Source organism: Stegostoma tigrinum, chromosome 12 (genome assembly GCF_030684315.1).
Source record: "Stegostoma tigrinum isolate sSteTig4 chromosome 12, sSteTig4.hap1, whole genome shotgun sequence".
NCBI classification, from domain to species: Eukaryota; Metazoa; Chordata; class Chondrichthyes; order Orectolobiformes; family Stegostomatidae; genus Stegostoma; species Stegostoma tigrinum.
Window position 1 is genome coordinate 53,711,232 of NC_081365.1, and position 25,313 is coordinate 53,736,544.

General features: G+C 39.2%; 1 protein-coding gene across 1 annotated transcript in view; it reads left to right on the forward strand.

Annotated features, from left to right (window-relative positions):
* pola1 (polymerase (DNA directed), alpha 1) overlaps positions 1-25,313 on the forward strand; it is a 258,605-nt gene that overhangs the window by 101,329 nt on the left and 131,963 nt on the right. Inside the window, exons 27-30 of the mRNA XM_048541425.2 lie at positions 15,200-15,232; positions 20,158-20,250; positions 22,275-22,480; positions 23,481-23,613. Coding sequence (XP_048397382.1) covers positions 15,200-15,232; positions 20,158-20,250; positions 22,275-22,480; positions 23,481-23,613 — 465 coding nt within the window. The remainder of the gene's footprint in view (positions 1-15,199; positions 15,233-20,157; positions 20,251-22,274; positions 22,481-23,480; positions 23,614-25,313) is intronic.

Sequence of the window (25,313 nt, forward strand, 5' to 3'; positions counted from 1 at the left end):
GTATAACAGTTTCTGGAGTTCACAGTTTATCCGACCTGTGATAGAAGAGGTTGATTGTGTAATTGAGCCTCTTTCTAGTCAGGCGCAAAGACATGTGCACAGTGCCCTACATACAGGGGTTGACAATATATTCACAGTTGCCATTCTGGGAATGCCTATGTGAATCTTTCTTTGTGTTTGAATTAATCTTATCTGGTGTTTTTGGAGGAATCCATTTATAGTTGAAACTTTAGATCTTGTGTGTGTCTAAAACTGGTGCCACTTTGATCTAAAGTATTGTTTAGAAGTTGACTCAAAATTTGATTTATTCAAATGTTACGTACTTAATGACTGAAAGTCTCGGAAACTATTCTGTACGTTGACGACTGCATCCAATGCAATTTGGTATTGTATTAGACTGCTGCTTCAATGGCAGCTAGCTTACAAATCTGATGAAACCACGATTCTTGTAATATTTTCAGAACTTACTAACTTAAATCCACACGCTGATTAGCCTGTCTCCAACCAGTGACTTTGGTAATGAAGCAGCAGAAGTAAAACCTTCACCAATTTTTACATGGCATTTTCTGGCTTTTCTTTCCATGCTAAGGAAACTGCTCTTACAGGGGTACAGTTTCATTGTTGATGAGTCTCTCTGGTCCTTGATTCTGTGGACCCAATACATGATTTGAGCATCAACAGTCAATTTGAGGCCCACTTCCTGCACCCTCAACTATATGCCTAACAAATGAACCACTCAACTTTTCTTTCTGGTCCAGTATTCGTCAATATTGTCTGTTCTTCATTTCGAGTACAGTTCCATTTTCCTTCAAATCTGTTGTTTCTATGCTTTCCATTCTTAATCCCTCTGCCATACTACCTACTGCAATTACCACCATGTTTGCAATTTCCCTTTTGACTCCTAAGACCAAGCTGACTGTTATGTTCCAATTCTGTGCCCAATTTCCTACAAGTCTGTGACTCCAACTGCAAATTCCCCCAATCAGGTACTGTCCCTGCCACAGGACTGAAATGGGCCTGAACAAAGTCACTACAGTAATTGCATACATGGTCAATTTTCTTGTTCATCCTTCTTTGCCTGTCTGTAGTTGTTGACATATGGAACATTCCAGTGCCTCCCAAGTCTCTTCTTCATTGTGCAATTAATCCATTTGTGGCCAGAGATTGCAGTGAGTTTACAGTTTCATTTCCCGCTCCTACCCTGTTGTCTCCTGAATCCCCAACTTCATCCTATTCCTTTAGCCGTGCACTGTCACTCAGGAAAATCATCCAAAATGTGTCATTTTCTGTATAAAAGCTAACAACACACACTAAAACGTTCCCAGCCCTTCTCTGAACTCCTCCATGGTCCAATTTGAAACTGTGCTTTTCCAAAATGCAGTGTTAAATGAGTAGAAATCTATTCTTATTTAACAATGCAATTGCCTTTTATCTCTGGCACAAACTCCCTCCCCGAGGCACCATTTGATCCCTCGACCGGACGACCGTCTGTAGTGTGCCATATTTGATGCTGAAATAGACTGCCTATTTCATTTTCAAAACATTACTCAACGCTGCCTCACATCAGCTCATCTGCTGCTGAAAAATCAGCCATTGCTTTGTTGCCTCCTAGTCTTGACTATTTTGATGCCATTCTGCAATGATCTAATATCTTCCACCCTATGTAAAATTTAGCTCATCTAAAATTGTGCTGTCTGCATTCTAATTTGAACTAAATCCCATTCATCATTTTAGGTGAGGTTTACACTGACTTACTCAGCCCTGTTACTTTTGCATTACACGGAATTACAAAATTTATTACTTCTGTTAATGATGTGTTACTGACTGCTTTTCCATAAAACTCAAAAATCTGTGTCTTTTATTTCTAATTTCCACGTGTTGTGTTGACAACTTTCTCGCTTAAACTTTTCATCAAAGATCTCTTTCTCAATTAGCTTTGGACGGGTTAAGTGTAGTACACAATTTTCTTTTACTGAAAAGGACTATATTGAGTTGTGAATTGAACAAAGCCCAAGTTGTTATTTCCTTGATTTGGTCTGATTTGTTTCTGTTGATTTGTAACTTTGCATATTTTTCTCTTACCAGTTTGGTCTTTGTGAAATGTAGGGCTGGTAAACCCCTCCCTTGTTGTTGGTCCCAATGACAACATGTTTTCATTCATTAATGTTGCATAGTAATGTTGTCACACTGGCCGCTGCTGATATTGTTTCTAGTGTGCAGTAGCTATCCTTGTGAGCCTTACTTCGGTTATGGGTAAAGCGTTGGAGAGGATTATAAGAGACAGGATTTATAATCATCTAAAAAGGAATAAATTGATTAGGGATAGTCAGCACGGTTTTGTGAAGGGTAGGCTGTGCCTCACAAACCTTATTGAGTTCTTTGAGAAGGTGACCAAACAGGTGGATGAGGGTGAAGCGGTTGATGTAGTGTGTAAGGATTTCAGCAAGGCGTTTGATAAGGTTCCCCACAGTAAGCTATTGCAGAAAATACGGAGGCATGGGATTGAGGGTGATTTAGCAGTTTGAATCAGAAATTGGCTAGCTGTAGGAAGACAGAGGGTGGTGGCTGATGGGAAATGTTCATCCTGGAGTTCAGTTACTATTGGTGTACCACGCGGATCTGTTTTGGGGCCACTGCAGTTTCTCATTTTTTATAAATGACCTGAATGAGGGTGTAGAAGGATGGGTTAGTAAATTTACAGATGACACTAAAGTGGGTGGAGTTGTGGATAGTGCGGAAGGATGTTGCAGGTTACAGAGGGACATAGATAAGCTGCAGAGCTGGGCTGAGAGGTGGCAAATGGAGTTTAATGCAGAAAAGTCTGAGGTGATTCACTTTGGAAGCAGTAATAGGAGTACATAGTACTGGGCCAATGGTAAGATTCTTGGTAGTGTGGATGAGAAAAGAGATCTCAGTGTCCTTGTACTTAGAAGCCTGAAAGTTGCCACCCAGGTTGATAGGGTTGTTAAGAAGGCCTACGGCGTGTTAGGTTTTATTGGTAAAGGGATTGAGTTTCGGAGCCATGAGGTCATGTTGCAGCTGTACAAAACTCTGGTATGGCCACACTTGGAGTACTGCGTATGATCTGGTTGCCGCATTATAAGAAGGATGTGGAAGCATTGGAAAGGGTGCAGAGGAGATCTACCAGGATGTTGCCTGGTACAGAGGGAAGGTCTAAAGAGGAAAGGCTGAGGGACTTGAGGCTGTTTTTGTTAGAGAGAAAAAGGTTAAGAGGTGACTTAATAGAGACATACAAGATGATCAGAGGATTAGATAGGTTGGACAGTGAGAGCCTTTTTCCTCGGATGGTGATGGCTAGCACGAAGGGACATGGCTTTAAATTGAGAGGTGATAGATATAGGACAGAAGTCAGAGATGAGTTCTTTACTCAGAGCGTAGTAAGTGCGTGGAATGCCCTGCCTGCAACAATAGTTGACTCGCCAACTTTAAGGGCATTTAAATGGTCATTAGATAAGTGTATGGATGATAATGGAATAGTGTAGGTTAGATGGGCTTCAGATTGGTTTCACAGGTCAGTGCAACATCGAGGCCGAAGGGCCTGTACTGTGCTGTTATGTTCTATGTTCCATGTTCTATGCTCTGTCCAGCATTTAATGATTGCTGCTTCTGAGCTGACTACTTTATCCAGCCACCCTGTATCCAGGTCTCAAGTGATTCTAACCCAAGCCCTTTATTTCTTAATGCACAGCTTAGCCCAGATCTTGGGCCAATTTGCCCATTGTGCTTAATGCCTGTAACTCCTATATCATTTCCTGAACATGGCTCAGCTCTGCCTCACATCACCTTGATCTGCTGATTTTGTGTAATTCTAGTGGCCGAGATTAAGCCCCGGGTTGATCCTGTACATCGGTTGGATTATAGATGTAATATTTTTAAAAAGAATTCCCAAGCAGTTTCTTGACTCTCTAAATGTAAATCGACACAACACTAAGGCATTACCAGTGACTCCCTTAGCCCTGATGCCAAGTTCATTTCTCCACGTTGACTGTGCATCAGGCTAATTGCTAAATTAGTCCATGGAGAACAGTTGAATACCATACAAGATTGAAGATCTTTCAGTGGTGAAATCTGAGTCAATTATTTTGAATATTAAATATTTTAACTGGATGCCTTTTTTAATTTTAGTCTTGCATCTGTCAGCATCAGAACATTGTGTGGAAATAGGCACCTGCTGTTGTGTTAAATATGCTTCTTGCCACATTTAAATTGCACTCATAATCTTGCTCATTGTGACATTTAAAAATGGTATGGATTTGATGGTGGTGATGACAGTGGTGGGAAGGGGGAGGGGAAGTTACCAAAGTTTCTGTAACAAGCCTAAAGCTGTTCGGTTGTGTTATTCTAATTGCTTCATAATAACTTGAACTAGAACCAGCAAAGTGTTTTTAATCTCCAGAGGATTGGTAGCTGGTCAGAACCCTCTGAGGATGTATTATTTTTTAAGTGCTGCAGTGTAATGCACATTTATACATACAGTGCACACATTCCATATATTTGCTGTGGATTCTGCTTGCAATTGTCCATGAAAGTGATGTGTAAATGCATACATCACTGAGAGTGCCATTTTTATCAATTTGTGAACCTAAATGGGAAAATCAGTCCCAAGTTCCCAAGTTTGAGCATTAATCCTAATTGCAGAAACAGCTAAATTTGTGATCTGAAATTACTATATATTCACAGGTAACATTGGCAAACAGCCACTGAAGAAAGTTCCATCTCCTCTCCCGTTGTAATTTGAAGGTGCAATAATGCCCCGTGCATATTCAGAATATGAAGTGATCTCACTGAAACATTGAAGATTATGAAAGGCGTTGACAGAGTTGACCCTGAGCTGCTGTTTCACCTGTCTGGGGAATCTAGAACAAAGGCAGACAGTTTCAGGAGAAGGGACTGATCATTGAGTTGTGAATCTTTGGAATTCTCTTCTCAGAGAGTTGTGGATTTCCCATCACCATTTAAGGCTAAGCCAGACAGATCTGGTCTCTCAGAGAATTAAGGGATTTTGAGAATGAGTGGGTAAGTGGAGTTCAAGTCCAAGATCAGCCGTGATCATCTAGAATTGCAGAGCAGGCTCAACATGGTTTCTCCTTGTCCAATTACTTTTTGTTTTGATGTTCTCCACCAAGATAGACTGTTTCAGTGCAGGAATTCAGTGAGGTTCTGTTCTTTTCAGTGTTCAGCGACACAATAGGCACAATTTCTTCTCTATTTTTTACTGCATCTCTGACTTTGTTTTCTTTGTGCGCCGCAGAAAATTTCTTTTTTTCTCTCTATTCAAGTTAATGGTCCTCTTGTGTCCTGAAAATAGCCAGTTTTACTTCACCTGTTGTGCATGGCTTTGACGTGTTATGTACAAAGTCATTCATCCTGCAGAACCTTTTCAGATCTTTAAAGGATGGAAGTGTCTGATCCATAGAGTAGTTTCCTTTGTAAGAAAAGTGTTGTGTAGTTTAAATAGAAACCAGTATTCCAGATGAGGAAAACAGGTCGACTGAATATGAAGAAGTCCCAGTTCTCCACATATTTGTTGTTCAAGACTCACCACCCTGCAGGTGAATCCATTGTATGCAGACAGCGTGGTGGCATGACTGAATGGAAATGAAATTCCTCTTCAGTCTGCATTTGTTTAAAGATTGCATTACATCTTTTAGAAGGACTGAGTTTTCAGCAATTTATCAACATTACCAATGATGTATGACCCCTGTGAGACTGAACGCGTATCCAATCTTGTTTCACGTGCTTGACTCTGTTTTATACAAAGCTGTGGAGAAATGATTCTCCACAAGTATATTTGTCAGGCCTTGAAAATTCAGGTATGTTTCTGATGGTTTTAACTCTGTTTTTGATGTTCTCTATAAAATGCTGTAGGAGAGCATGAATTTTAATTTTGATGTAAGAAGTCTCCTGGCTTGTTTCACAAAGATCCACGTGGCTGATAATAAATCTTTACCTCCTATTTCAGTGCAGTAGGGGCAAATTGAACGAGCCTGTTTGAATACTAAACCTTGTATCAGGGGTGTGCATTCGTCGAGTTTCCACTCCATGTTTTCGAGCTATGCTTGCTGAGTTCAGAGGGAAGAATGAGATCCTTGTTCAACTGTCAGCTACTTACAGCTGGCAGGAGACTGACGTGTGATTTGTCTGCCTTGTGGGCTGTCAGCAGCAAGCTTTGTGGTGGCAATGCCATTTGCAGCAGTACATTCATGTTCCTGTTGAGAGGGGTGCAGGCAATTGCCTTACGTTACACTTGAGTTGCAGCATTCCTTTGCAAGTGCTAGTGACATTGCTTGGTATACTGCCTTCCCTGTCATCCTGTACCACCTCTTTGCATTTTTGGCCATGGTCAAAGTGATTGTCTTTCAAGGGAAGGTTGAAACCTTGGGAACAGCTGTCTCCTTTGTCAAAACATTGGTTTCATTTTAGGTGAGAGGTTAACAAAAACTGTGACTAAGAGCCAGATGACGGGTGTTATTGGGAAATCTAATTAGCCATTAAGGACAATCATGTCTTCGTCCAGAGTTGCAGAGAGCTTGATCAATGCAGGACCACCCGAAGGTGATAATTTGAAAAAAAGTAAATATTTTCCACAGAAACCTGGAATGCAAGACCATGTGAAATAATAATTTGCCCCCAAATTAGTCAAAAATGCTTACAAGTCTCGCAGTGTGGCTTAAAATGAATGTTTATGGCATGAGGTCATTTGAATCGTGTACCCGGAGAAGATTGTTATAAGTCTTAAAAAGCAGGCGTGTGGCATTAGACTATTAGTACCTTGTCATTTCTGAAGTGAAGCAGGCTAGAATTTCAGCCCCTCACAGGAGGTGGTGGGCAGTCAGTTGCTGATGAAAAGATGGTGCGTTCTTGCTCTGGGTTTTACTGTGAGAGGTTAATGCAATTATTTATGTTAGACTCCAACCACCTGTTAGAATCTTTCTTGTTAAAGGTCATTCCTTGGTGCCATGTTGTCTGACTTCAAACTACTTTGTATTGAGTTTGTTGCCTACTGTTTTTATGAACTGCAAATGTCTAGAGAAGTTAAATGTTAAAATATTTATAGCGGTTTGTAGACTGCTTGCAATCTGTTGTCTCTGGGTATATTTAAAAAAAACTATTTTTATGTATTGAACTACAAAATGATGGCCAGGAGTGTGAGAAAAACATCAAAGAAATGTTTGTATTTCAAGCACTTTGAACAGACCTATACACAGCATCCAATCCTGTATAAATCAAATATTTCTTGTGATTTCAATGCACTGAATGACTAGTGCTGTTCCCAGATAAAGATTTAAGCCACAGTGAACTACCTTGTCAGGCACTGTGTAACTCTGGTACTGTGATTTGTTAATTCTTGAAAATGTCTACCCAGTATGGAAAAAAAACAACATGGATAAAGGATGTGTGTTTTAATCGTTTCTCTTGCTGCTGACAAGATGACCTTAAATAATATATCCATTCTCCCTGTACTCTTGTTCACTGGCTGTAACTGCTGTTTGGATTGTACAGGCAGAAATAAAAGAGCAACCCTATCGCCAAGTTGTATGTTGGCACTTGAGTCCATTCTCCTCTGTTGCCAACTCTTTTGATTTGTTCCTTTTTATCCATGTTCCTGCCCCTGTGTGACAGGCCATGGGACATTTTCAAAGTTTAAGCATGACATAGATTTAAATTTTATGTAAAGAATAAACATGTTGTAATTTTAAAGGTAAGGTTCTCAAAATAAATATTCTTTTTATTGAAATTGGCAAGGAGCTATCCCTATGTCAGCTTCCACACTGCCTTTGACTAGCTGCCTGTAAAAGTTGGGGTTATGTTTGATACTGACACTTGTTCTTGTAATGGGAGGTCTACTTTAAACAAATTCAAAGACTGAAACATGTTCCTGCCCATTTAGTTAATTACCTCTGCACTTCACTGAAATAAGAAGACAATGGGGATGCAAAGCTGCCTATCCTTTTGCCCCTTTACACTTCCTTGAGTTGACTTTCCCAATGGCACTGTAATAAGAACTGAGAATGGAGTAGAAAAGCCAGCGCTCAATTTTGGCAGCTATTTCAAGCCATTTGGAAGCTGTCCACTTAAGATCCAGCCTAACAGCGTAACTTGCAGCAGAGTGAATAGAGATATGTTCTAATTAAGGTTGAATGTTGTGAGAAGCAATTATATTTCTTAGTTGGTTGGGGATGGAATTTTCCTGTCTGTCTGACAGTGTGCCAAACCTTTTCAGGTATAGACCTGATGACTTACCTAACCGCTCACTCAGTCTACCCTAGACCAAATTTCAACTGTGGAGACCAACAAGATTTGAGGTTTGAACCTTGCTGTTTACAGTTAGCAAATCTGATCTCATGCTTCTGATAAGGAAGGTGAAGAAGCGAGGTGAGGCTGATGACATGGTAATAATAGCTCTGTGGCCTGACAATAGTCTCACCTGAAATACTATCTGTTCGTACCAAATGGAAGTAAAAATTGCCATGAGAAAGACTGCCTTAATATAAATCTGTATATCTAATAAAGAATACAGTTCACAATGATGGGGGGAAAAAATGAATGAATGTCAAAATTTCTCTGTGTTGAGCAATGTCTTGGTCATGTTGTATAGTCAGTTCAAAAAAACATGCAATGAATATCTGGTACACCTTCAGACTTACCCCCGAAAAATAATGTTTAGTCATTTGCACCATTGAGATTGCTAAATCTGGTTTGTTTATTCTGAACAATATGATACTTCCTTGAGATCCTTCCCTCATACTGTTGAAACCAATCACTGTTCCCAAGCTCTGCTTCTCAATGTTACTCAGATTGCTACCCACTGTTTGGGCTAGATACATTATCGCTGAAGATGATTATTGGCCAGCACTTTTGCAATGAGGCCATTAATTGTTGAGTAACATGCCAACCCCAAATCTAAATATTGTCCACACAATTGCTGCATGTAGTCACTGCCCTTGAGGAGGTAGGTGGGGTGAGCTCCTCTCTTGTAATGCAGCAGACAGACCATTTGGTGTAGGTGCACCCACAATGCCATTTGCCAGGGTGTTCCCAGGATTTTAACCCAACGACAGTGAAGAAATGGCAACCTCGTTCCAAGTCAGGATGGGGAATGACTTGGAGGGTAAGGTGTTGGTGTTCCCATGTAGATGCTGCCCTTGACTTTCGAGATAAAAATGTTTGTGGCTTTGGAAGGTGCTGCCTAAAGGGTTTTGGTGAATGTTTGCAGTGTGCATCTTTTAAAAGGTACGCACTGCTGCTGCTGAGTCTTAGTGCTGGTGATTGTGGATGTGATGCCATTCAATCGATCTGCTTTGTACTGGATGGTGGCAAACTTCCTGTGTTGTTGGAGCTGCACTCATCCAAGTGGGGAGCACTCCATCATGCTCCTGACTTGTACTTTGTTGATGGTGGACCAGCATGGGGAGCCAGAAGATGAGTTACTCCCTAGTTACTGCTTTAGTGTCTAAAGAATTGTGACTGTGACTGAACACTGATGTTAAACAGTGGAAATAGCATGTTATGGTTGGAGTAGAGTGGTCCCACAACGAACGGATCAGGTCCAATCGCTGCAGTCCTGCCATTTACAATGAAGTGTGGCAGAGGACAATTACTTAGGATGTGGATTTTCTGTGAACATTCCCATTTTTAAACAAGAATAAACACTCAGCACCTCCGTTCAAATGTCATTGATAGTGATCTCCAGCCAGTAGTACCAATTGGACGATCCATCACAGTTTCCTACCACCAGAGAAGCTGATACTCCATCAGTCCAGTTCACACATATTAAGAAATGGCTTAATGCATAGAATTGAGCAAACATCATAGATTGCGGCAACATTCACACTGAAGTAGTGAAAGCTTGTGCTCGAGTATCACTCAGGACTTTCTTCAAGCAGTTCCAGTACAGCTGTAGCATTGACCTCTACCTGACAGTGGAAAATTTCCCAGGCATATGTGATCCATGAGAAGCAGGGCAAATCCATTATGGCTACTTGCCAACTCATTGGTCCACTCTCAGTTCTCAGCAATATGATGGAGAATGGTCATTGATAACACTGTCCACTGGCACTTACCATTAGCCTGCTCACTGATGCTCAGTTTGGGTTCAGTCAGAAACATTTGGTTCCAGAACTCACTGCAACATTGATCTGCACAGAAACAAAATATGTTCAGTTCCAGAGTTGAGGAGAGAGTGACTGTCTTTGACTTCAAGACAAAATATGACCCAGTCTGTCAAGATGCCCGTGCAGAATCGAAATTGGTGAGAATCAGGGAGAAAACCACCAGTATCTGGAGCCATAGTTAGCCGGAAGGAGGGCTGGTTGTAGTTGCTAAATGGCAAATCATCTCAGCCCAGGATTGTGCTGCAGTAGTTCTTCAAGGTAGTAACTAGTGCCCAATCACCTTCTGCTTAATCAATTATCTATGTTCCATCATTAAAAAAGAACAAAATGCTGAAGAAACTCAGCAGGTCTGGCATCTGTGCAGAGAGATATAGAGTTAACATTTTGAGTTGATCATTTTTCAGCCCCAAAGAAGGTGATACTGGACGTGAAATGTTAACACTGCTCCTGTCTCCACACATGCTGCCAGAGCTCCTAAGTTTCTCTAACATATTCTGCCTTTATTTCAGATTTGCAGCATCTGTAATATTTTTTCTCTTATTTGACTTTTCTTCCACCTTATAGTTGGAAGTGGGGTTTTTTTCCTGATTGTCTGATATCGGTATCGTTCTCCATTTTATAGGTGATGAAATAGATTGCTTGCATGCAATAAGACTGGCATAAAGCTTTAGGAACTTTTGCAATCAGTTCATTCATCCACCCTGTAGTTCCCATCTTGTCCACAAAGTTTGCAGGAATCTTGTAACTCCTGAACAATTGCAGAGACAAGCTCAAGATCTGCCTCATAACAATCACACCCTCCAATTACTATCATGGACCGATCGGATTTACCTAAACTATGGGTTGTGATCGCCTCCTGTTTTGGGGGGGGGGGGGGAAATGTCTAGATAAATTCCCCCCCCACTCTTGATTTGGTTTAGTGTCTGCAGCTTGGATTCCAGCTCTTCAAGTCTGATCAGAAGTTGCTCAAGATGTGAACTCTTCTGATAGATGTGTTCACTGTAGAACATCTTGGTGTGAAACGGTTCTCACATGCTGCAGTTACAACACATCAGCGGATGTTCTGTCTGTCAAATTTTACAGCAGTTATTACCTAAGTTTGTCTGGTATCCTGCTTTTCACACTTGAAGAAACTCCATTGTGATTTTTGTAACTTTTTTTCTTTTTCTACCAATTGTATCAGTGTAACACCTTTAAGAAAAAGAGAGGAAAAACAACTGAACACAAACCACCAACCTATGGTCTTTTGCTGAGGTTTGGTGCTAAATCATAACCTCGTTCTACCTGCAATCCTGCGCACCTCTATCCCTGAACTCAACGACATACAACCCTTGCAGAGAAGCATAGAGCACAAAAGCAGCCCTTCGGCCCATTGAGCCTGCACTGGCTCATCTCCAGTATTCCTATCTTCCAGCATTTGGCCTGTGTCCTTGAATGTTATGAGATTTCAAGTGGTCATCCATGTACTTTTTAAAGATTTGAGATTTCCTGCCTCTATCCTCATAAGAATTGCATTCCAGATTCCCATCACCCACTGAGGGAAAGTAGCCAAATCCCCTCTAAACCACCTGCTCATCAGCTTAAAACTATGCCCCTTTTTTACTGACCCTTCAACTAAGAAGAATAACTTCTTCCAATCCACCCTGCCCATGCCCCTCAAAATATTATACACCTCTGTCAGGTCCCCTTCACCCTTCTCTGTTCAGAAGAAAATGACTCAAACTTTTCTCTCTTCACCGCTAAACCTTTTCTTTTCTAATCCAGCTGTTCCCTGCCTAAAGCTTTAAACTGTCCTAATGTGCTTCATGTTCTGTAATTCCAGAACTTCTACTTTTTCCTGTGTGAAACGTCATGAACTGGGCCTAGGTTAAGGGTACTGTACAAGCCAAATGGTGGTCATTTTCCATGGGGTAGTGGAAACAATTAGATGGAGACAGGGAGCAGCAGGAAAGAGAGAATATTGGACACAGAGGAAGAAAACTGTATTTAATGTAGCTTGGCAAAGGATAATAAATGCAATAGTAAACAATATTCTTTGTCTCAAAAGTTAACTCTGTTTGATATTTGTTTTTAATCTGAAAGTAAATTTCTGATTTGATTGGGTTGCAATTAATTTGCTGTTTAAAGAATTGCTATGATTCATGTACGTAGGATGCATGATGCAACCCAAATAAAGCCTATGATAAATGAATCTGAGGTTTGATAATATTGGAGTGGAGGCATTTGCCTTGCAAGCCTATAATACCTGACTCTGGGTGCTAAGTGCATTGCATTTGAGCTATTTAATTCAGGACGGATTAACTTGGTAGCGGGTGCCTTGTAGGGAGGAAAATTGAATTCAAATTTAGGATGGGCTTCTAAAAGTTTTTTTAATTCCAACTAGTTTCTACCAATCTTGTGAGAATCTGCAAATATCGTTGTGTTTAACTTTCAACATGCTTTTTTTATGGCTTAAGATAATAGCTCCAACATCATGTTTTACATCCACTAATCAAATTTAATATTTTCTCAATTTCCTACAGGTTCAGAGATCATATTTGTGGCATGTTAATGCTGTATTACTACACTTCACACACAAACTATTTCATTTCTGTATTTCTGCCGATACACCTTTGTAGTGAGGGCTGAGTATCTGTCTGAAATGTCAGTTGGGATTGAATGAAAACTGCATATTCTCTTACCTATGTGCTGTGATAGATGATGCAGCCTCCTCATTGTATGAACACAACATTGTAGTTCAACCATCAAATTGCACAATAAAATATGTTCAATGTATCATGTAAAGAAACAGATGGTTTGGGAAAGGAAGCAAGACAGAATGTTTTGCTTTATTGGTTTTGGGCTTTTATCCACATTGTCAGTTTAAATGTTGTAATTGGAGCCAGAGAGGCTAAATTATTCCCAATACGCATGGAAGGTTTCTTCAGAGTTCAGAATAAACTAAGAATAGCTTAGCTAACAAACTAAATACCATTATAGCACCGGTTTTAAAGTTGAAATTGAAAGATATATTGCTGGGAATCCCCCAAGTTCCACTTGAACCACATTATCTATTTAGAAAAGACTCTTAATTTATGGTTTTCCTAATCAGACAACACTTGGATTGAGGAGTTCATTATTGCTTTTAAGCAGTTACAGTCCAATAATGCTTACATCTCAGCCAATTAGTCTGAAGGGAAATGACTTTGGCATTTTGTAATAAGTGTTGAATTACTGCATAGATTTGCCTATTAAACTCTTCCCTGATGTGTTTGACATTAAAGGGGGAACATTGTTTCAAATACACTGGTTCTTAACAGATCCAGGACCATTTCTCATTCTTTGGATAGAATTTTGTTGGGTTTATCAGGCCAATTAGTGTTGTGAAATAGCAGTGTTAAAAAATCATAAGGAATTAGTAAGTAGCAAAGACTTGCAGGTGTTGTTGTTTAATCTCAGCACTGTGGGCTCTGCAATTAATGAGAATTAAATTAGAAACTCGATTCTGTTTGTTCGCTTTTGACACTTTGAAGTGATTTGTCTGTCACTAGGTGTTATATTAATGGTTGCCCGTCATTTTTTGAACAGCACTTGTCAGTGGCCTTTCCCTGTACAACCAAATCTTTGGGGAGTATTTTATAGATCCATTCATTTTACCACTGAATTTCTCTTTTTTTAAAAAAAGAAAGAAATGAGGAATGATGGTGTAGACTCCTACTTGAATTGTTTGTGAACCAGATTTTTATTTGGTCTCTGATTCATTGAACCATTCCTCATCTGAATCAAAGCATTTTCAACAATTCATTGATTTGACTTCTACTGCTGCTGTCTGGTTGAGAAATGTATGTTAATAGTCAGATGGTTGGTTCTGTGTTATGTCTATTACATGAGAAACAAATGAACAGAAGTACATTTTGGAGACAAAAACAAATTTCATTAATGTTGCAGCATTGTGAATTGAAACTGAACAAAATGTGTAACTGACTTTTTTGATAAGTTTGCAATACTTAGCATCATAGCTTAAAATCTGACTTTTAAATGCTTGCTTTCAGAATCACTCCTTTGTGACAGTTTTGTAGAGTCTGTTTCTTTTCCCACCTTCACTTGTGCAACCTCTGCTGCCTCTAACAAAAAGACTATTGAAGTCTCCCTTATCCAGGCTACTTAATGTGCTCTGGTAAAGAAGGTGGGACAGCCATATTCTGCTCTCGTTCTGTTGCCAGTATTAATCATGGTCATGTGTATTGACAGTCCTCGTAGACTCTTCTTAAACTGTGCTACCAGATAATTTTGAGGCATTTAGACGAGTAATAGTGCCTTGTGTAGAGTATTGCCATCTTACCTTTCATGAGGAAAGATCAGGTGATTCTAGAACCCACGATCAGGCAGATGCAAACAGTTTTATTTTTCATTCTTTTGTGTATATTATTCAGTACTGCTTGGGAGCTGTGTCTTGTCTTCCCCTTTCCTTTCCTGTTTGCCAACCCAATATCAGTTAGCCCAGTGTAAACTACAAATTAAAATAATTCTGTATTACTCAGTTTCAAGTTGCTGACTGAGCAAGCGACTGATCTTTTGTCCCTCTATTTAAGGAGCTTGTAATTGAGAATATAGTTGAAATAAGAATTGGAGTTTGACAGCAATGGTATGGAAGTAAGCTGTTGCTGTGTTGCATTGTCCAAACTGCAGAAATATTGTGTTACTCTGTCACTATACTCCTAATGTTAATGATTTAGCAAATATAACCACAGCTCATTTCATTGAACGAGGTTAACATTGCGATATTACTGCTATGGACCTGCATTTGCTCAAGTTCATTTTAATTTCAATGGGCTTCACTTTTAAAAATGTTGCTTTGAATAATTCAGCTTGTTTGTTGATTCAAAAGTTAGGAACAAATTAGCTTACTTCTACAAATTGAAGTTCACTCAGATGTGAACTTGTTGCTTCCCACTTGAGCTGAAAGTGTGAATTACATCCTGGTGCTGTCAGCAATAGGTTCCTGTGTGTGTTTCCCGAGGGGATATGTACCTCATTCCAGTGTTTGGAAGTTATTCATATGCAATATTGTTCTTTTATTTCAGATTCTCATGCATACCAAAGAGATGGTCCAGAAGGTAATTTATACACATTAGTATATGTAAAGGTACTGAACAGAACAAGCATCAGGAGCTTTCAACTCCACATCTAAAAGCAACAAAGCTCATTTATATTCAAGAGTTTAATCAGGAATAAGTGATTTGTGTTAATTAAAGTAATGTTTTTCATATGTTGGATGTGATAAATTGTGTTGTTCCCCACATATGTGAACCTTGTGACTAGAAGCACTTCTCCCTTAGGAGCTGCCTCCTTTGAGTGCTTTGTGCTAATGCTGTGTTTACCACTTTTCTTTTGTATGCTATTAGCAGCAGATTTGCAATGGTTTTAATTTTTGGTTTATTTTGAGTAACCAAAAATTAAAGCCTGCTTGGATTGCCTTTCCCATTCTAACAGTAACACGTGGGAACCTGCTGAATATAATTCCTAATCCCCATTTTACAGGTATTTTGTAATAATGACATGTCATTTTACTGAGCAAACAAAGGCTGATACATGATTTAATGGGAATTGTTCAATTTTTAAAAATTCTTTCTATGGTCTTTATTCAAGACAAAATAAAGCAACTTAATTAAAAAGTTACACACATTGCCTTGCCTGCTGTGAGCAGTTTTGGTCCCCTTATTTAAAGGTAAGATATCTTTTCATTGGAGGCAATTGAGAGCAGGTTCACTAGTATGATCTCTGGCATGGTGGAATTGTTTCATGAGGAAAAAGCTAAACAGGCTGGGACTCAACCTACATGATATAATGAAGGGAAAGCAAACATAATATGAATGAGCAACACCAGGTGAATCTTTGAGAAACTTTGGTGGAGACCATTCATGCTGGGAAGAGAAACCATTGCTAAGGATGTACAGGCTGTGTTGAGAGGGGATGGAATTGAACTATGCAAGAGCAGTTTCACAGCGGTGGACCCTCAAGGAAGGCCAGTAGAAGTGTTAAGCTCTGAGATATATTGACGTGAATATGAAGTTTTTTAGAATAAAGGAATTAAGAATTATAGAAAAAAGACAAGAAAGTGGAATTGGAAATTATCAGATCAGCTAAGATTTCATGGAATGACAGAGCAGACATTCGGGGCCAAATGGCCTACTTCTGCTCCCATGTCTAATTATCTTATAAGCATCAAGCTAATAATAGCCAAAGGATAAGATGTCACCTTTCCACACTCGTTACCTGTGTCATGTCAATGGTGGACAGTCTTTGGAAATTCAGGAGGTGAGTTCCTTGCTGCAGGACACCTATCAGCTGATTTGCTTTTGAAGCCACAGTACTTTTATGGCCACACAAGTTCAATTTCTGTCCAATAGTAACTCACAGAATATCAATAGTGAGGAATTCAGTAATGGTAATGCCCTTGAGTGTCATGGGGTGATAGTTAGATTCTCTCTTATTGGAGATGGCCATTACCCAGCACTTGTGTGCCATGAATGTTACTTGCCAAACTTACCAAGTAAGCCTGGAAATTCTCCAAGTCTTTCAGCATTTGGCCATGGAATACTTCAGTATCTGAGGGATTGCAAATGGTGCTGATCATTTTGCTAACATCGGTGAACATCCCACTTGTCATGGAAAGAAGGTCATTAGAAAGCAGCTGAAGATGATTGGGCTTAGGACACTACTGTGAGGAACTCCTGCAGGGATGTTCTGAGACTGAGATGATTCACTTGTGTCAATCATAATCATCTACCTTCATTCCTCCTATGAGTCAGGTATTGGTGCAAGTTTTCCCTCAATGCCCATTGATTCCAGTTTTGCTAGAGCCACTTGATGCCATGCTTGGTCAAATGCAGTTTGATGTAAAAGGCCGCTGCTATAGCCTCCACTCTGGAATTCAGCTCTTTTGGTCCATGTTTGAACCAAAAAGGCAATGAGGTCAGGAGCAGAGCGTCCTTGGTTGAACCCAAACTAAACTCCAGAGGCAGGTTAAGCGGCTTGATAGCATTGTTGATGACCCCTGCCATTACTTTTGGTTGATTGAGATTAGATTGAAGGGTGTTAATTGGCCAGCTTGGATTTGTCATGCTTTTTGTGCACAGGACATACCACATTGTCGGGGATATGTCTGTATGGTAGCTATCGTCAGGGATATGCTTGACAAGGAGCTTGGTAGGTTCTGGAGCACAGAATTTCAGTTCTATTGCCAGTATGTTGTCAGGGCCGCTAGCATTTGCAATACCTAGTTTATCCGGTGTAGAATAGCAAATGTGACACCTTTATTCAAGAAGCATGTCAGAACTGTTGTAATGTGTGTAAGCTTGTCAGTTTAACATTGATGTTTAAGGTTTTCGAAACAATAATCATAGGTAATAATCAGCACACACTTTGGCAGGTTTGAGTTAATTAGCGATAGTACAGATTTGTAAAAATCAAATCAGACTTGGTTAATCTTCTTGAATTTTTTGATGAAATGCCAGATATACTCGATGAAGGAAACACAATAGAGGTTATCCAAGTGGATTTTAAGAAGCTTTTGACAAAGTAGTACATAAAAGGTTGTTGTCAAAACTGAGTTTTATGGAAGGGGAGGGGCACTGTCTAATTGGAATTAAAAATTGGCCAAAGGACAAGAGCAGAGATTAGTTTTTGAATGGTAGACTGTGACTACCTTAGGGTTCAGTGCAAGGACCTGCAATGTTCAGAAAACTGATCTTTTTCCTATAAGTGAAGGGCTTGGGTCTTGAAATAGAGTCCAAATTCCAAAGCCTCCAGAACTACCAAAACTTGGAGCTGGGCCATGCAGTGAGTTGCCTGTAACATGAGCAGGTAAAACATTTCAAGATATGCTTCAAAAGAACATGCAGGAACAAAGGAATCCTGTGTTGTATGTGCATCAATTTTAGAAAGTCAGAGGACTAGTTGAAAGTATAATTAGATAAGCAAATGAGACCTTGGGCCCTGTGCTGTGATGAAGAGTCATCTAGATGTGGAACGTTAGCTTGCTGTCTCTCCGTGGATGCTGTCTGACCTGCTGTGATCTCCAGCATTTGTTGTTTTCATCTGAAACCTTGGGCCTTTGATAGAATACTATCAATTTTAAACTTCCATCATCTGGTTTTAATATTGGAGACCTTCATGAACTGAAACAGTTTTAACAAAGTGGGACCATGAATATAAAATGGCTGCAGTGATCACCTGACCACAGATTGAGGCACATTCAGGAAACAGACCCATCTGAACTGAAACTACCATTTAATCTGAAGGCATTGACCACAGGCAACTGACCCCAGCCTCAAGAAACTTTCATCTGCTGTTTCAGTTTGCACTAATCTAATAAGTTGAACGTATTGGATATGAAGAGTTGCCCTTGACTATCCAGCTCAAAAATACAAAAATGAATAATTTTTCAGTGCTGGTTTGACAGAGGAGCAGAGCGAGAGAGAGCAAAGGCTTGAATTCTCTCAGTCTGTCTTATGCATGTGTTTGTGTTTTATGTTGCTCTTAGAATATCAAGGTTTGTTCTTTGTTTCATTCAAGAAAACATTATGTTGTCTCCTTCATTTGACCAAGTGAGCTATATTTTAATTAATGCGCGATATTGTGTGCTAAAAAGAAATAAAATGTTTGCAACAACTGATTGAGAGTTTAAAAAAGAATAGAGGGGAGCCAATTCAACTGAATGTACGTAATGCTGAAACCTTATAAATCTCTAATTAGGCCTGCAGTAAAGCACAGTGACTCAGTGGTTAGCACTGCAGCCTCACAGCACCAGGGACCCAGGTTCAATTCCAGCCTCGAGCAACTGTCTGTGTGGAGTTTGCACATTCTCCCTGTGTCTACGTGGGTTTCCTCCCACAGTCCAAAGATGTGCAGGTTAGGTGGATTGGCCTTGGTAAATTGCCCGTAGTGTTCAAGAATATGTAGATTGGGTGGGTTATAGAGGGATGGGTCTGGGTGGATACTTTGAGGGTTGCTGTGGACTTGCTGGGTCGAAGGGCCTGTTTCCACACTGTAGGGATTCTATGATTCTATGGATTCTATGATAAAAAACATTGTGTCTAGTTTTGGTCATTTTCCTTTAAAACAAATGCAGAAATCCTGAAGAGGATGTAGAGGAAATTTGCCAGATATTTGCAGGCATGGAGAATTTTAGTTTCAAGGCTGGATTGGCAAGCTGAGCTTGTTCTCCTTGGAATGAAGGAGATTCAAAACAAATTTGATGGAGTTGTACAAGATTATGACAGGCTTGCATTAGGTAGCAAAGGAAAAACTGTTCCCCTTAGAGGATCATATAAATCTTAGATGATATAAAATGTTTTGGAGAAAAATGCAGGAGGAGTAGCTTTTTTTCAGATAAAGTGGAAATAACCTGAAACTTGCTTCCCCTAATTATGGTAATGGAAAGAATAGTCGATCTCAGAAAGAGATTAGGTGTTTGCTTTTAGCTGTGGGTATTGAGCATGAGAATAGAGCTGACTAGAATGCTCTGTGGAGAGCTGGCATGGACTAAACAGGTTGAATGACTGCTTCCTGTGCCATAAATTACTAAAGTATCATCTTTGTGGCTCTGGGTCAGATTTCTTTGACAAAACTTCTGTGTGATGCTTTGGGGATGTTTCACTATAATAAAGGTGCCACGTAAGTACAAGTTGTTTTGTTGACAACCCAAACTGATTTACTGCCAAGACTTTGTTTTTCAGAATCGCCAATGATGTTGTGTGGAAAAATATGGCAGTTAATTTTCGTACAGCAGTGCCCCACAAGCAGTCATGAAAAGATTAACTTAAACCATTTTTAGTTGTTTTGTTGAGAGATGCAATTTCGATTTGCTGACAGATGGAATTGTATCTTATCTCATCTGCAAGACAGTTAACTTGATCTCTATTTGTGGCTTATAAATCTCAATGTACCCAGAATGATCAAATTTTAGCTAGCCTGCCAATAGCATCTGTGCAAAATTAATTTCCTTGATTCTTACAGTTGGCATTTTATTTTGTTTTAGATGAACCTGGAAGTTATTTATGGAGACACTGATTCTATCATGATTAATACCAACAGTACAAATCTGGAGGAGGTCTTTAAACTTGGAAACAAGGTGATGTAACAGATTAAAGAGTTGATGTCATTAATAGGGTCCATAAACAAGCTATCAATGCCATTGAAAACAATTGTACTGTATTGTGCTCTGTAAATAGTTATTTTTAGCTCAGTAAAGATTTGAACACCTTAGGCATCATTTGCTTAGCTTTCACTTGAATTTTGCATATAAATTTAATCACATTTACCTTGGTGAAATATGCTGATGGTTCGATTCAACTTGAACTGTGACAGTCATCATCAAAACACTTGGTTGCAACCAAGTAGCGTGTGTTTATTTTAGTTATTATAATCCTTTCTATCCAGAAGGAATTTACTGTTCAGCTGATTCGACGCAGACACATTGCTCCAGATGCTTCTCTTGCTCTATTGTAAAAGCAGTTTGCTCATTTTTTAGGAATGTAGGCTGAGCCCGAGTTGCATACTTTATGACTATATTCTGCTTTGGTAGAACCTTTCTTTCATTGTCTTCGCTGTTACTCTAACTGGGTCAGAGCATAAATTGATTATAATGGAAATGTCAATCTTGTCTGTTTAACGTCACTTTGCAAGAGCAATGATGTTCTGCAAGAGATCTAGAATTTCATTATTCACTGTCCGTCAGATAATAAAGATGAAAGGAGAAATTATTAATAATGTGGATAATCTGAACTACATAAAATACTGAAAACAGCAATTTTTTTCTCTTTCAAATCAAGTCTCTGGGAAATAGCCATTCGAGTAGTTATGATATTTTGATCAAATTTGTCGAGCAATGGAATTACAAACTCAAATTTGATCCTCTTGAACTAGATAAATCATTTCAATTTAATAGGAATTTCTGTCAGTGCGCCCGTGAGAAAGTGTAGTTATCTCATGTCTCTAAACTTTGCAGAACCTGAATTGTACTTGTTTGGAATTTCTCTGAAGTATAAAACTCCCGTGAAGTGTCTTGGAATGTTTTAGAATATTAAAGGCATTATATAAATGCAAGTTGTTTATGATATTTATCTGACTTGCCAGCTTTATTTGTAAGGAATTTGTTTCCATCCCATCTTGGGTGGATGAAATCTTCTATGCCTGTCTAAATGGTGCCTGAAATCACCTGAGCTGGAAAATCCACATCTTTCAACTGAGTTTGCAAATAGCGATTAAATTCTGAATCAGTGTCGTGGGACTTTATCTGTGTGAGTACTGCCTCAGGCCCCCCCCCCCCCCCCCCATACAATGACTTTGGCAAATGTGGAAGGATTGAACACAAGCAGAAAAAGTGTATTTAAATGGCATCCAAATGTACAACAGAAAAAGTCTGGCTATTATTCAAAATACATTAGACCCAGGTTTCTGCTTCTGTTTTTGCTGTGCAGTTAATCTCAAATCAATTTAGGAGAATAGTGTATATTTCAGGCCTTGAATCTAATTTCAGTTATTGTGGATTGACTGTTTGTTTGGATTTCTAGATATTTGACAACAATGAAGATTATTCCCACTAATGATACCTTTTTGAGACAAATTGGCCGCATAACTTTCATTATTCAGATTTATAGGCTCACATCTGATGAACGGACGAGGTGCTAAATGGCTGCTAATACTCTTGGAACACGATCTCACCAGCAGTTGCAACAGTAGGGGGCGAAGTTGCAATATTATAACATTAAATATTCATTTATTTCTTCTTTAATTTGTGGATATTAAAACCATTTGTCCAAATTAATTAGAAAACTGCTTTTATCCAAGAGGAAGGGCAATCTGCGCTACATTTGAGGTGTCATTAGCTGCTTATGAAAGAGTGGAGAATTTCCATCTCATCTGGGGCACTACAATTTTTAGACAAGCTTAAATTAGGTTTAAAATGCTGACACAGTCTGTTGTGGTTTGGAGGTGGTGATCATTCTTTTGTGCGTGACATTTTCACTGACGTGAAAATCGCCATTGAGAAACTAAATTATTCTTGTACTATTCTCATTCTCTAGTTCTGCATTTTAGAGAAGCTGACCTCATGAGATGATGCAGAAACTTACCCATCTGTTTGTGTTTCTACAGGTCAAGAGTGAAGTAAATAAACAGTATAAGCTCCTTGAGCTGGACATTGATGGGGTGTTTAAATCATTACTGTTGCTGAAGAAGAAGAAATATGCTGCCCTTGTGGTAGAACCAACTGCAGACGGACGTTATGTCACCAAACAGGAACTTAAGGGGCTGGATATTGTTCGGCGTGACTGGTGTGGCCTAGCAAAGGAAATTGGAAAGTAATTATTTTAAATAAAAATCCTTTTCTGTGATTTTTATATACATGTCATCTATTATTTAGGACTGCATGAGAAGGAGTATACCATTCAGTTAGATCGTGGCTGTTTGTCCACCTTTATGACTCATTCCTGCTCTATTTCCACATCCCTTTATGTCATTAGTCTCCAGAAATCTATTGAACATGTTTTCGTAGTCCTCTGGGAGAGTATTCTAAAGATTCATTACCCCAATTCCTTTACATCTCAGTCCTAAATGGCTTACCTCTTATTCTGAGTCTACACTCCCTAGTTCTAGACTCACCAGACAAGGGCATATAATTTTGTGTCTGTTTTTTAAATTCATTGGACATCAACATTATTGGCTAAACTAGCATTTAATGCACACTCCTAATTGCCCAGAGGGCACTTACGAGTCAACCACTTTCTCTAGGTTTGGTGTTGCAGGTAGGTCCACCCAGTAAGTTTGGTAGATTATCTTCCCTGACCTTTTTTTTAATAACAGTGACCACTATTAGACCAGCCTTTTACTCCAAACTTTTTATTGAATTCAAATTTCACCATATGCCATTGTGGGATTTAAACCTGTGTTGCCAGAACGTTAGTCTGTGTTTCTGGATTACTAGCCTGAGAAATTGGCTGGAAAGTGTTTTTGGACAACTTGAGATTGTGCAAGGGGTTATGAAAATGAGATAACAAGGTGTTGAGCTGGATAAACACGGCAGGCCAAGCAGCATCATAGGAGCAGGAAAGCTGACGTTTCGGGCCTAGATCCTCCTTCAGTCTTTTTTGAGACTTTTTTTTTGCTCTGTTCAATGTCAGCTAAGGGTAATTCATTGTGGGGTTGTGGCAGGATGAGCTGAGGACTTCTTTGGTGCTCCAAGGTACAAGATTATTCGTCATCTTTTTGACAAGTAAGCTTTATTCTAAAATATTTGGCTTCTTTATAAATATGTTTAAAAATGCCTGTGTTAACCGAATGTTTATTTCTTTTTGTTTGTAGCTATGTTATCAGTCAGATTCTGTCTGAACAACCCCGGGACACAATTGTGGAAAATATCCAAAATAAACTAACTGAGATCCAGGAAAGTGTTGTGAATGGTAGCGTACCCACAAGTCAGTTTGAAATTAACAAGGTACTGTACCTTGAGTTCTTTTGTATTTGAGTAATTTTTTAAAGAAAAATATTTATGCAATTTCCTGGATGGTTGGGTTATTAGAATCCCACCGTACAAGTATACTGCTTAATTTCTAGATTGAAGGATCATGTTACACTCAAGTTAGATGATACTACAGTGCTATGTTTTGAGTTTCTATTTATTCTTCTTACAGCCGTAATACTGCTTCTGCTGAAGTCAAAACATGTTTCTGATGATGGGGAATCCAGAATTGCCAAGCTTAGCAAATATTTCTTCTGAGCTTTGGGTATCATACAATCCTGTTGCACTCACAAAGTTTTCTGAAAGTTTAAATGTAAAACAGTTTTTGTACAATGTTTGTACTTGCCAATCGGTTTTCTATGGCAATCGAATGTCCATTTGGGTGGAGGAAGGCATCTGTCTGTAATGTTGAAAATCAAAAGCAACCTCAAATGAAAGTAGCCGTCTCTGTTTTAATCACATCCTAGGGTTCTCGTGACAGTGGTTGAAGAAATTTTGTAATGCCTGGATGTGCTAGCAGTGCTCTGATGTGGAAATTAAATATGCAGTGTCATTGTTTAGTATGTTTACGTTAGAGAAAGAATAACTACCAAAAGTAGAATGTGACACAGAAAGCAATCTTGGAATTCAGTTCCAGAGATGGAGCCCATGAAATGGACTTCCAGTATTGCTTTATTTTGTGGCTGTTTGGGAACTGTAAGTTTCAGGTTGGTCCTTGCAAACTACCGTTTCTTCTCTCCCATTCCTTTCCGAAATTTCTAATTGTGCTGCCCCCTTTAATCCTCACTTATCTGCAGATCCTTCTGCCTCCTCTCTTCATCCTCAGTTTCGATTTTCTTTCCTTTCCTCACTACATGTGGTTTCTCTTACATGTGACATTAAGTATTATGTTATTCTCCCTGCTTATATTCTTTTGCAAATTTCAGCAAATGATACTTGTTTTCCCTGTCTGGGCATTGTACACTGCTCCAAATCAACCTGGGCTTCAATGAGACTTAACTATAGGTCATTGAGGAACCTCAATGTTAAAAATCTTTTGCCTTATAGGATAGATCACATGGTGATTGGCATATGTTTGCAGTACGTGTCAATAATCATATTGCCATTGAATGATTAATAAAGCAGCTAGAGTGGAATATGAAGTATTCCAGTTTGACCAATTTTCAGTGGTGGTCAATGTTTTTTGCAGTGGAGAAAATTATCATGAAATAGGTGCCATATCTGACATTCTGGACAAGAGTGGAGGCTTGTGTGCACTAGCTGATGCACATTCTGAACAAAGCTAATGTTTTGAAATCCTATGAGCATGGAGTTATGGGTGGTCCGCCTGCTTCAAACTTTACAAAGATGTAACCTTGCAAGATTCCCAGGAAACTCCATTGTGTAAATATTGTTTAGGACCTAGTATTCTGGACTCCTGTTACTTCAAAACGTGCAATGACACGTAGGCACCTCCACTAAAACAAGATTGTTCGGTGTCAGATTTAAATTTACCCATCGGACAATTGTTTCAAAATCAGATGTTTTATGGATATTTAATTTTTCACAATCCAGGTGACCATTGTAAACCAGTTTCAGGTATCAATGCAAAATATTCAACATTGCAAAAGCCACAAAGAAATATAACTGAAGAAAAATCTTACTGATATAATTCTAAAGCATAGTTTGAATCCTAA